The sequence below is a fragment of the Bison bison genome, unplaced genomic scaffold, assembly GCF_000754665.1.
Source record: "Bison bison bison isolate TAMUID 2011002044 unplaced genomic scaffold, Bison_UMD1.0 scf7180017864495, whole genome shotgun sequence".
NCBI lineage: Eukaryota > Metazoa > Chordata > Mammalia > Artiodactyla > Bovidae > Bison > Bison bison.
In genome coordinates this window covers 4,721,683-4,734,177 of record NW_011495054.1, presented here as the reverse complement: position 1 = coordinate 4,734,177, position 12,495 = coordinate 4,721,683, and the positions used below count along the sequence as shown (strand labels likewise).

Below are 12,495 nucleotides of genomic sequence, written 5' to 3'. Positions count from 1 at the left end.
CCCCCCCCCCCCCCACGACAACCCCCCCAGCTGCCCGCCCCGAGAGGGCACAAGCCTCAGGGCACCTGGCCCTAGGGGCTCAGAGTCAGGGCGCTACCTGGCCATCCGGGGCAGCAGCTCAAACATGGTGTCCAGCACGTTGCGGTAACGCTTCTTCAGCTTAAACAACCTGAGTGAGGGAAGAGGGAGGCCGGCCAGGTCACTTGCAGATGCTGGGCGTGGCTGCAGCCTGGCCAGTACACTGCACCGGGGGGTGGGGTCAGGGCAGGCCCCGGGCCTCTCTGCCCCGAGTGCCTCCTCTCCCCCAGTCACCAGCTGGCCACTTGGCTTAGGTGACTGGCACCCTGGGAAGGGCGGTGGCAGTGCCAGGACGTTGGGGGCAGGACGGGACGGGCCACCTCTGACACCCAGCCGGTGAGCCTTCGGGCTCCGTCTGGTCACTGCCCGCCCACCAGACCCAGCCCTGCTGTCACCTCAGCAGCTGGAGGGGACGCAGGACCACTATGAAGTAGAAGGGCTCCATGTTGAAGGCCAGAGCCAGCAGTCCCAGGAAGGCAAAGGCTGTGACGGAGAAGTCGAACCTGGGGATGGGGAAGGAAGGAGGAAGAGAAGTGGAGGTCCGCTCAGCCCACCCCCCCAGGCTCCCCCACTCTAGGGGGACCCCCCAGCTGGTAAGGGACAACGTCCCCAGGTTCCTACAAACGTGTACCATTTCCTACGGTGGTGGCCAGGGGAAAGTTGAGAGCAAGAGAGGGTTTTCTTGACAAGAGACTCAAAAAATCAGTGCTGAGGTGCAGTAGGGGCTCAGAGGGTCCCCATGGACCCTCAGAGGTTGTGGCGCTCTGGTTATGACTCTGAGCACACGTGATGATTGGAGCCCACACACCAAACCACCGCAAAGGCAGGTGCAGGCCCCGCAGCCGGCCAGCTTCCTGCTGCCGTCGGGTGTCTCTGAGGCTGGCGTCGCTGGGCCTCTCAGTCAACAGTACGCCCCTCGGGGGTTGGAAAGCCTTTCCTGGAGGTCTCACGGCAGACACGGGATACACCAGTGACCCTGGTGAAGGGACTGTGGGTGGGGCAGGACCACAGTGGAGGCCCCCTGAGGCCAGCTCCCCCCCACGCAGGATAGAGGACCGCCCCCCCCCAGATACATATTAAGGCCCTGCACCTGCCAACCACAACCTGCTGCTCTGCCCAGCTCCTCCCTACTTATTAACCTATTTCACTCTCATGACCGGAGACCACATGAGCGTGGCCTGACTTTGCAGGTGAGTTAACTTTCGTGGGCAGTGAGCGACCTCTTGGGGCCTCTGGAACAGGGAGAGGGGCCTCCAGCTCGATGGTGACCATGCATCAGGCTGCGTGCCACCTCCCCTGTGAGTGCTTTGGTTTTCATGGAGGATGAGAGAGCTTAGTTGTCAGGGAGGGGTGTGGGGTTCGGTGACTCAGAAAGAGCCAGCCGGCCTAAGGACCCCCCAAGAGGCCTCATCCAGGAGGGACAGGTGGGGTGGTCCCAGGGAGGAAGATGAGGGCCTGACCCCAGCAGTGCCCAGAGCCACAGGCAGAACCCCTCCAGGAGACAGAGACCCAAGCTGGCCTCGGACCTTCTGGTGGTGGGTGAGGAGGGAGAGGGCCAGTGGCTTTCATCAGAGTTTCTGACGTGGTTGAGAAACATGCTCTGGGGACTTCCTTGGTGGTCCAGAGGCTAGAACTCCTTACTCCCGAGGCAGGGGGGCCTGTGTTCAATCCCTGGTCAGGGAACTAGATCCCACATGCTGCAAAGACTGAAGACGCTGGGCGCCACAACTAAGACCCTCCACAGTCAAATAAATAAATATTTAAAAAAAAAAAAAGGAGCGACACATGCTCTGTACTCACAGGTTCCATCCTGAGGACAGGTACTCAATGGGGCCCAGGCCGGCAACTTTCAGGAACAGCTCTACCGCGTAGACTGTGAGCAGGAGGAGGCAGTGAGCAGGGGCCCTACTGTGGCCTCCCCGACACCTGGCCTGTCTCTTCTCAGGACCCTCCTAAGGTCTGGTCGTGTGTCCTGCAGACACCCACATCCCACCTGCGCCCACAGTGAAAGTGTGGGCCCTGGAGCAGGGCCAGGCCCAGATGCTGCCCACCCAGGGCCACCTGCTAACAAGACCAGCATGTGCTCCCGCTGTCTGGGGGCGGGGGGTGCCAGGCACTGTCTGTCCATCTGACGGATATTTCCTGAGCATGACTTCCGTGCCAGGCATTGCACTGGGTGCTTAGAGTTTAGAGGAAGACAGGGAATGAGTATGTTACACTGGGGGAGGTGTTACATTTGAAACAATCAAGGGCCAGCCTAGATGTGGTCTTGGCCTGCTTAAGAGGCAGAAGGAAGGTGGGAGTCCCTGGAACATGATGAAAGGAGGAGGTGAAGGGGGAGCTGGGGAGGGGACTTCGGGTCACACAAGAGGCACAGCCAGGAATGGACCCCCAGGGCCCTCTGACCCGAGTGTGTGTGCTGAGTCCCTATGCTACTCTGAACTCCGCAGAGGACGCCAGAGGGTACTGATCAAGGCAGTTGAAGTCCCACTTTTTAAGAAGAATGAAAACAATTTGGGACACGGCATTACTAGTCATGTCTAATGTTTAGACATGATGGGGGGAGAGGAGTGTCAGGCAGAGGGGTGTGGTGAGGGGATGAGTGCACTGGCAGAGGAGACACCCAGGCAGAGGCCCAGGGGTAAGAGACGGCAGGGGGTCCTGGGGAGTAGGATGTGTTCTGGGGGACAAGGCGGGGTGGTGCTGGTGACAGACGAGGCCTCAAATGAAGGCTGAAGGGGCCCCCGTGGCCCTGTGAGTCACGCCCAGCACAGGGACTTGGTCCAAAGGGCAGTGGGCAACCACCAAAGAGTTTAGAACAGGGACGGGGGAGAATCAGACTCAATTTTTGCTTCCCTGCTGCTGACACTTCCCTGCTTTAGAGAAGAGCCAGGAGACCCTAACCCAGAAGGAGGTTCCAGCCAGTGGCGAGGACAAGACCAAGGCCATGTCAGAAACTTACTAGTCAGAAAGACGAGGTGACTCCACGGCACGTGCCTGGAGACGAAGTTCCCACCTGTAAGAAAAGGGGCGGCAGTTGAAGAGGTGGGCGAGGGGCTTCCCTGGTCCAGTGGTTAAGAATCTGCCTGCCAGTGCAGGGGACATGGGTTCAATCCCTGGTTGGGAGAGATCCCATATGCAGGGCAGCAACTAAGCCCATGCTCGAAGAGCCTGGGAGCCGCAAACACCGAGCCCACATGCCGCAACTACTGAAGCCCACGTGCCTAAAGCCCGTGCTCCACGGCAAGAGAAGCCACTGCAGTGAGAAGCCTGTGCACCGCAACAGAGACAAGCCCCTACTCTCCACAACCAGAGAAAACCCACAGCCAGCAACAAAGACCCAGCACAGTTGCAAATAAATAAAAAAAACAGGTGGGCCAGGTGTACCCACAGGACAGGCCAGTCCCCTTGCCGGGCTCACCTTTCAGCATGAAGGTCTCCACGAGGATCCAGACCCCGTTGACCGCTACCACCAAATCTGCAACAGACAGGCTCATGAGAGAGCGAGCACAGGTGGGTGCGGAAATCCACAGGTCACAGCTGCAGCCCCTGGTTAGTTTATAGGCAACTCTGAGAGAATGCAGGGCGGCTCCCTACACCCAGATAACAGGTGCCTTCCTGCTGAGTGCTTTTACCATGAGCTACATCGACCGGTGGTTTCACTTAGAAAACAGCTACAGATTTCTAAAGACACGCTCTCTGTCACTGTAGGGATACCAGTTAAGATGTTCCAGTACAGTAGAAACTATTTTAATTGATAAAAATTTTAAAAACTGTTTCCATAAAACCTGCAGCTTATTCCAAGCTGATGTATAAGATGGACCACATAGAAAGGGTTTGAGTACTGACATGTTTCTCCCTAGAGACATCTGCTCTTTCAATGACTCCAGGAACTAATTAGCAAACTTGCACATGCACTTGGCCTTTCGTCTAGCAATCCCACTTATGGGATCCACCCCAATGAGACACTGGCAAAAACAGAATGACATATGCTGAAAGCTGTTTACTGAAGAGCTATTTGTGGTTGCAAAGAAACTGGAAACAGCCTAAATGATGGACAGGAGGCTGGGTGAATAAACTATGAGTACATCCATGAAGTGGTATACTGTCAACCATAAATCTTAATTATGTTGAACTGGTTCATAGGGCTTTTCAGGTCCACTATATCCTTCTACTTTTCTATCTATATCACTAAATTTTTGAAGAGTTTGATACTGAAACTCCAACTAAAAATCTTAATGTATCTACTTAATTGTAATATATAATATATAATGTAATATATAATTGTAACATATAATGGAACCATATGTAATTTTGTTCTATATTTTCCAAGTCTCCTGTAAATGTGTTATCACACTTTCACAATTTAAAAAAATAAAACAAGTTAAAAAAAAATTCATGAAGTAAATGTATCATATCCATAGAAAAGAAAAACTATCATCAGCAATTAAACACTTAAATATTTTAAAAAATGAAGAACATCTCTATGTATTATTAATATGGTGTGGTCGTTAGGACATATTGTTAACTGAAAAAAGCAAAGCTGAAAAAAGTGTATAAACTGTGCTAGTTTATTTAAGACAGGAAAATGTGCATATATGCACCTACTTTAGTTTTTAAAAATGGAAGCATAAAGTATAACACAAGTTACCCACTGGGGGAGGTGACAGGATTAAATGAGACTTCCTTGAATATATTTTGTCTGGTAGATCTGACTTGTAATCATATATATATGTATTTACATAATTATACAGCAAAATTAAATGTAAAAAGCAATCTCTAAAATAACGTTTAAATGCTCCATCACTTCATTTTATTTTGGCCGTGCCACACAGCGTGTGGGCTCCCAGTTCCCCCAACCGCGGATCAAACCCCCGCCCCCTGCAGTGGGAGCACAGTCTTAACTCCTGGGCCACCAGGGAAGTCCCCTAAACATTGTTTTAAAAAAAGAAATAAACAGCACTGATGAACCTATCTGTGGGAAGGAAAGGAGATGCACATGTAGAGAATGGACTTGTGCACACAGTGGGGGAGGCAGATGGTGGGACCATGGAGAGAAAACAAGAGCACAGACACATTATCGTGTAAAGTGGACCCTGGTGAGAGGCTGCCGTTAACACAGAGAGCCCAGGCTGGTGCTCTAGGGTGACCTAAAGGGGTGGTATGGGAGGAGAGGGAAGTTCAAGTGGGAGGGGATATATGTATAATTATGGCTGATTCGTGTTATTGAAAGGCAGAAACCAACACAACATTGGAAACATTAAAAAGCAAAAATTTTTTGAAATAAATCTAAACATGCATCTAGATGGTGACGTACCCACGTGGAGAAAAACTATTCCGGCTGACCTTAAGACGTAGTCATCTAAATGTTTGTCCCTGCAGTGGTGTTTCTAACAATTTCAATGGTTAGGGTTGTGTTGGTATTGTTCTTTGGAGACTCCATGTGGACTGGGTCGAGTCCACAGAGTGGACTATGTGTGGAGACACAGTGTGGACTGTGAGATACAGCCAGTGAGTGGTTGTGTCAGTATTGCTGGGAACTAAGATTTTAAGCCTGGGAACTTAGATATGAAAGGATGATGGAGTTAGGTAAAAATCCTATAGTCCAAAATTATATCAAGAAAAATTCACAAGCTAGTTTATCTTTATAAAAAAACAAAAAAACCTACCATGGAAACAATAACCAACTCCAAGCAACATGTACTGTTAGCATCTCTGACTGTGATCTCTAAACACCATTTCCCATTAAATGGAACCAGACCTCCTCAGAAAGGGTGAATCCCACCAAACCCCTGGATGAGTAGAACAGTCTGCATCTGTGCAGTCCCACTGGTCATCATTAACCAGATGTGGTTACTGAGTGCTCAGACTTCGGCTACTGTGATGGGAACTGAATTTGTAATTTTAGTTGGCTTAAGTTCAAATAGCCATGTGTGGCTAATGGCTGCCATGTTGGACAACACAGCTCTAGCTCTAACTACCAAACTACAGGACATAAGCAACAGAGGAACATGCGAAAACAAGACTGAAGGACAAACAATCCTGCTTCTTCAACTAAATACTGCAAGAGGGAAAAAATGGATGGGGGAGAAACCTACAGATTAAAACAGGTCAAAGTGACGTGTCAACCAACCACAATCTGTGGTTCTGGAATTTGATTCCCAAAACCCCAGGTCTGGAGAAGGGGTGATGAACTGGACGAGGGGATTAGATGGACAAGAAAGACTGGCCAGGAGATGATCACTGTTGAAGCTGGGGGAGGGGTACATGGCTGCTCATCACAGCCCCTCCACCATCACACGTGCTTGGAATTTTCTATGATGAAAAGCCAATGGCATGACTTAGCCCTCGCCCCTCCACCTTCTGGAGCAGTAAGACTCAGGAGGACAGAGACCTAGAGCTGTGGCGCTTCACACTTACACATGAAATACTGGAAGGCCTTGGACTTCACAAGGATATTAATTCCTGTTTGAAGAGAAGAAATGGTAACAGTGAAATTTTCACGTGTAAGTACATAATCACCAACGACATATGTCATGCATGGAAGCAAATGGGGTGTTTATGTCCAGGGGATGAAAAAGGAAGGGCCTGCTCTCAGAGGAACCCCCATTCTTATGCCCCTGGACAACACTGCCATTGGCAACAACTGCTCTGGGAAGAGCCTGGGCAACCTGGAGCTGTGACAGAACAGAACAGGGTTTTGCTGGCTGCTCCTGAAACTTCAAGTTTGCTCCTGACCTAGACCTGGCGCTGTTTACTCACCCACTTGAATAACGTATCTTCCCAATGGAATGGAAAACTTGCTGAAGAACACGGAATAGTAACAGCTGTGCTCAAAGTTCTATCCTATCTTGGGAGAAATCCCAAAATAGGATATACCATTTTAACTGGTTTTTTTTTTTTTGGCCACACTGAGCAGCACGGGGAACGTCCCCAACCAGGGACAGAACCTGAGCCCCCTGCATTGGAAGCACGGCATCTTAACCACTCGACCGCCAGGGGAGTCTGGCCATTTTAACTCTTGTTCAAAACAGCTGAACTGTAACCCCTGTGAGCTAAGCATATCCTGTGTGAACTTCAAAACTGGCATGAAGTTCAGAGAAAACTACTAGGTAAATGATACGGTGGACTCAGATGTTAAAAATTTTAATTTTATACGATACAAGCATTGATCAGATACACTAACTATATATCCTGATACAAGAGGAAGGTAAAAACTCTATTGTAAAAGGCATGTTTCACAACAGAATGTACAATGTAATCCCCTCTACTGTTTTTAAAAGGCATAGAAAATAACCCGTAACAAAAGAAAACACATCAGAAAATTAATACTGATTATCTCTGTGTGGGAGACGTTCCTTTTCTTCTAATTATCTAACTTTGTATACATTTCCTTCAACGAATAATAGTTCAATATTGATTGAACTATTCAATAATAGTCGAAAAAATAACCCACAATTCTTTTTTGTTTGGTTTTTATGTTACTGATTTCCCTCCCTAGTCCAATACTAATTCTCTGCTGGGGTCATCACACTCTCTTTTACACACACAGACAGTTCATATGCATGTGCGCTTGTACACACACACCCACCCACCCACTCTGGTCATGTTCTTTAAATCTTCATCAGTGGCCTCTGGAAACCTCCATTCGTCCCCAGCAGTCAGGACGCAACGTTCAGGTCAGCCTTACCTTTGAAGATGAGGAATGCTGTCCTGGGAAGCTCATCAAACCAGTGTTCTCTATTTCTCTTTGCCTGACCGAGGAACAGGGCCATGGGGGAGAGAGTTAGGACCAGGGACTGGATCCCAGCCCTGGGGACCAGGGTGCCGCTTTCCTTTCCTGCTCTCTGACTAACTCGGGAAACCATGAAAACACTCAGGGATCTACAGAACAACCAAGCCAGCCGAGGCCTGCCGGCCTTTGCAGTGTGCTGTGCACTGGCATTATTTTACATGATCCTGAAACTAACGCAGCAGGGTAGGGCTCTCATGGCCCCACTTCCCAGGCGAGACAAGCCTCGGAAAGGTTCCATAACCTGCCGGACGCCACACAGCGACTAATGGGGTCTGAGACTCAGGGCTCTTAACCGGGACAGCATATTGCAGGGGGATGGGCAGATTTGGCCGGGGGCCACCTGTTCTCTCTACAATGCATGGCGCCCAGCCGAGAGCTGGACCGGCCTCATCCCCCTCCCATGGAACCGTCGGCCTGGTCCCTCCCCGGAGAGCACCCACCTTCCACTTTAAGGCGGCAACTTCATAAATATCATGAAAGTCCTTCAGGCTGTCATAAGCAACAAGAAAGGGCAAAAGAAAAAAAAAATCAGGGTACGTTCCCACAGAGCTTCAGTGTTTCTCACACCCACCTGCCTACGGTCACCTTCGAGAGGTGGAGGGGGTGACATCTGAGAGTCCCAGCCCGTTGGGGCCCAGGGGACGGGTACCTGCTGGCTTTTCATCTCCTCCTTCCCCCAGACTATTGATACTTCATCCTCTCAGTCTACACTGACTACCACTGGCTTGCGTTCCCCAGAGAGCCAGCCCCCGAATGACTACCACTGTCAGACAAGGATGGAGCATCCTTTGGCAGAGGACTAACTAGAACAACGGGGGCTGAGAGGTCAGCCCAGACCGAGCTCTCTCACCCTCATCTCTACAGCAGGCCTGCTGCTTCTCAAATCGAAAAGAAAAGGGTTTTGGTCATCAGCAGCCAGAAGACCAAGACTGACCATGGACAGCTCGGGGCCCGTTCTGAGGCTGTGCCAGGGCTGTGTGTGTGTGTGTGTTGTTCACGGTGCTCTGTGGATCTGTTCACATGCAACTACCCAGCTTGCTCATGGCTCGAGGGTGAGCAGCTGGGCCAGTCCATTCTACTAGCCAATACATTCCTTTCTTGTTGTGAATTTAAATTGGACGTGGGTTGGACTCTGTCATTTGTAAGAAGAATCCTGAGCAATAGGGTCTATGTGCATAAAACGCTCTGCAAAGAAAACTAAGTGTCTAAGGGCCTCTCTGCCCGCCACGCACCCCAGAGCCTCTTGTCAAGGCCTCCTTCGGCTGTACTGCACCCACTTGGGATCCCTCACCTGAGCAGTGGCGTGTTGCTCTGATTCAGGGCCTTGAAGGTGAGATAGCGCTCCCCCGCACTCATCCGGGGCTTGTAGAAACGCATCAGGCCTTCGAACTGCCTGTAGGAGATGCCGGCAGGCCTCTGGGGAGAGAGGGAAGATGGCCACGTGGAACACAGGTAAACGCAGAGTCCAGCTGCCCCTTCCCCTGGGGGGAGCCATGCCCGATGTCCTGCATCATGTGGGATCCCAGGGCACCCTGTTCTCTCTCTGTTCTCCCAAGGGTAGGACCCCTGGTTTCTGAAGCTGCTGTCCCTTCTATGCTTAGCAGATATTGGGAGGTGGGGTGGAGGTAGGGGGAGGAAGGGCAGGAGAACAAGGACCAACCCCCCTCCCTGGCTCAGCCCCTGGAACCCCCCTACCCGCTGGCTGACAAGCAGGCGGTAGGCATGCTGGATGGCAGTTCGCTTGTGTAGCAGCAAAGACTTGAACTTGCGTTTCTCGATGTCATTGAAGGTGTCAAATACCACGGCCAGGAGCTGAGAGGGAAGAGCAGAGACCTGGTACCCATGCCGACTGGGCCTCAGGGAGCTAGGGAACAGTTCCCCAGCCTCCAGAGGGCGCTCCTCCAGCCACCCTAGGAAGGCAGGTTGAGAAGAGCCCCTCCCCTGGCCAGGTGTAGGAAGTTCATCTCCAAGTCTTAGGAGAAGGTCATTCATTGCCGTTGTAAATTTCCCCTCTACAGATTCGTGAAAACACTATTACATTTTCCCCCGGTTTTTCTTCTCTGCCTGTATAGCTCATCCCTGCCTGGGCAGTTTTATAAGGGGAGAGAAGCTGTGAGGGGAACACGCTGGGGCCTTTGCCCCATTTAGCTCTGTGTGACAGCCGGGGAGGCTGTGTGCCCATCCTGTGCCCTCCCAACCTCAGAGCAGGGAGGGACATCGCTGTCCCTTCCTCCCCTGTCCCCATGTTCCTTCTCCTGCTGAGTCTGTGTGGCCCTAGAAATGAGGGGCAAGAGATGGCCTGCACTCAAGGGCACAAGGTTCTGGAAGTGCCCAGTTCCAAAGTCAGCATGTAGACAACACAGCCTGCGTTATCAGAGGGCGATGGGAGGGCGGGAGCAGAATTTGAAAGAAGCCTTTTTGAGGCTTCTTTCAAAATATTTCAAAAATATTTTGAAATATATTTGCCTTTCCATCCCCTCAAACTGGCCCCCTACATTTCCCTTTCCATCCCTTCAAACTGGCCCCCTACATTTCCCTTTAGATCAAAGGAGTCAGCAAACTTTTTCTGTAAAGGGCCAGAGAGCAAATATGTGAGGCTCTGCAGGCAAGATGGTCTCTGTAGAAATCACTCAACCCTGTGGGTGTAGCATGAAAGCATTCATAGGCTATATGCAAATGAATGGGCATGGCCATGTGCCAATAAAACTTTATTGACAAAAACAGGTGGTAGGCCAGGTTTGGGCCCCCAATGGCTGACTCATACCCTGTATTTTCACAGTTCAAAATACCTGTTAAAGCAAATAATTACACATAACGCTATTTTTAGGATTCTAAACTAACAACGGTACAAAAGAACTCTAAGATATACAAACAGATATCCAACATACTTATTTTGGGTCTTGAGAAATTAAAAAAAGAAAATATTTTCCTGCTTAAGACATCACATTTTAAGGCAGGGACGGGAGCCTGGTGGGCTGCCGTCTATGGGGTCGCAAGGAGTCAGACACGACTGATGTGACTTAGCAGCAAAAGCACAAGTCTACCCCCAGAGAAAGTGTTCTCCATTTCTATACCGGGCCTGACTGTGGTGACTGGTTTGGGGATGCTCATCAGAAGTATAAAAATAAATGCAAGACATGGTAAGTCCTCTTCCTTATAATTCTGGTCTCAGCACCAGCCTGATGGCCTGGTCTGGGAGAAGGTGATCTGCTGATGGCAGGGACACTCCTGGTGGCCAGCCGAGCCTCCAAAAACACCTCCAAAGCTCCCAGTGTGCCTGGGGACTACACACTGTCCTTAAAGGAACGTGTTCTGTATTGGGTTTCCCAGGGGTTCATAATAAACAGGGTAGAAATACACAGGACATTCCTGGCATGTGCGTGCAGTGGGATGGGGTGGTTAAGAGCAGGGCTCTGGAATCAGACCAGCTCACCTGGCCACCCGAGCTGTGCAGGCAAGGCTGACTCACCCTATCGGTCTGATCCTCAGTTTCCTCAGCTATAAACTGAGAATCATAATCAGACATCTAGGGTTTAAGTGTTAAATTATTTAACCTCTATCCATAAAGCACTTGGCATAGTACCTGACTAAGGCTTCATAAGTGTCAGCTTTTCCAGTTATTATATGTTCGCCCTGAGAAGGAAAAGGTTCCAGGGTAGTTTTGGTTTCAACTCTAGCTCTGGGACTTCCTTGGTGGTCCAGTGGTTAAGACTCTGTGCTCCTAACGCGGGGCGCCCGGGTTCAATCCCTTGGTCAGGAAACTAGATCCCGCATGCCACAACTAAAGATCCCACAGGCCGAAATGAAGACCCACCCAGTGCAGTCAAATAAATGAAAAAGTGAGCAAACGAATGACAAGCTCTAGCATTGTCAGCAGCAGCAGCACTAACCCAGAGAGGCTAGTTACTGCTGGTAACCGGCTGAACTCAAGTCCTGACAGGGCATTCCTAGTCACACCACACCTGACTAGGGTCTAGGACTTCCTTCCCCTGTGTTCCGCCCTCGGAGGTGGATGGCCACCCCTACTTTATCCCCACGATGCCCAGCACGGCGATGGCTGGGGCTGGTCCACAGAACAGAAGCCAAGGCCACTCACCAGGTTCATGATAAAGTACAGCTCAATGGAGAGGTACACGATGAAGAAGACGCAGGACCAGGGGTTCCGGGAGTAGGAGGGCATCATCACGTCTGGGAAGCTGTATTTGCAGAGCATTACCCGCAAGGCCCATGTCTGCCAGTCTCTGCTTTCTCTAAGGACATCCCTCTTTCTGCCTGCTCCTCCCCCGCCCCTCCCCTACTCTCAGCTCACCAGGCCACTCCCATCCCTCATGGTGGCCCTGAGCACCCGTCTGAGCCAAGACGTGGAATACCCTTGGCTGAAAAGGAGACAACCCTGGGCACTACCAGAGGGCAGGCAGAAGCCAAAGCAGAGCCCAAACTTACTTGGCGGTGGTCAGAAGGACAAACAGACTGATGATGCTGTTCTCCAGGGTGCTGAAGTACTGTGGGGAGAGGAGGGCCAGAGGACACATGGGTGCCAGCCAAGGGCACACACCACGGGAACGGGGTGTGTGCAGGGGGTCATCTCCAGAGCCCTGCACACACCCCGTTCCCGTGGTGTG

General features: G+C 50.9%; 1 protein-coding gene across 1 annotated transcript in view; it reads right to left on the bottom strand.

Annotated features, from left to right (window-relative positions):
- The window catches only part of TPCN1 (two pore segment channel 1), a 60,976-nt gene that overhangs the window by 8,428 nt on the left and 40,053 nt on the right, over positions 1-12,495 (bottom strand). Inside the window, exons 9-20 of the mRNA XM_010828581.1 lie at positions 12,317-12,375; positions 11,970-12,069; positions 9,569-9,685; positions 9,165-9,289; positions 8,314-8,362; positions 7,769-7,832; positions 6,499-6,543; positions 3,500-3,556; positions 3,041-3,094; positions 1,879-1,951; positions 474-581; positions 103-169 (exon numbers count right to left, since the gene is read on the bottom strand). Coding sequence (XP_010826883.1) covers positions 103-169; positions 474-581; positions 1,879-1,951; positions 3,041-3,094; positions 3,500-3,556; positions 6,499-6,543; positions 7,769-7,832; positions 8,314-8,362; positions 9,165-9,289; positions 9,569-9,685; positions 11,970-12,069; positions 12,317-12,375 — 918 coding nt within the window. The remainder of the gene's footprint in view (positions 1-102; positions 170-473; positions 582-1,878; positions 1,952-3,040; positions 3,095-3,499; positions 3,557-6,498; positions 6,544-7,768; positions 7,833-8,313; positions 8,363-9,164; positions 9,290-9,568; positions 9,686-11,969; positions 12,070-12,316; positions 12,376-12,495) is intronic.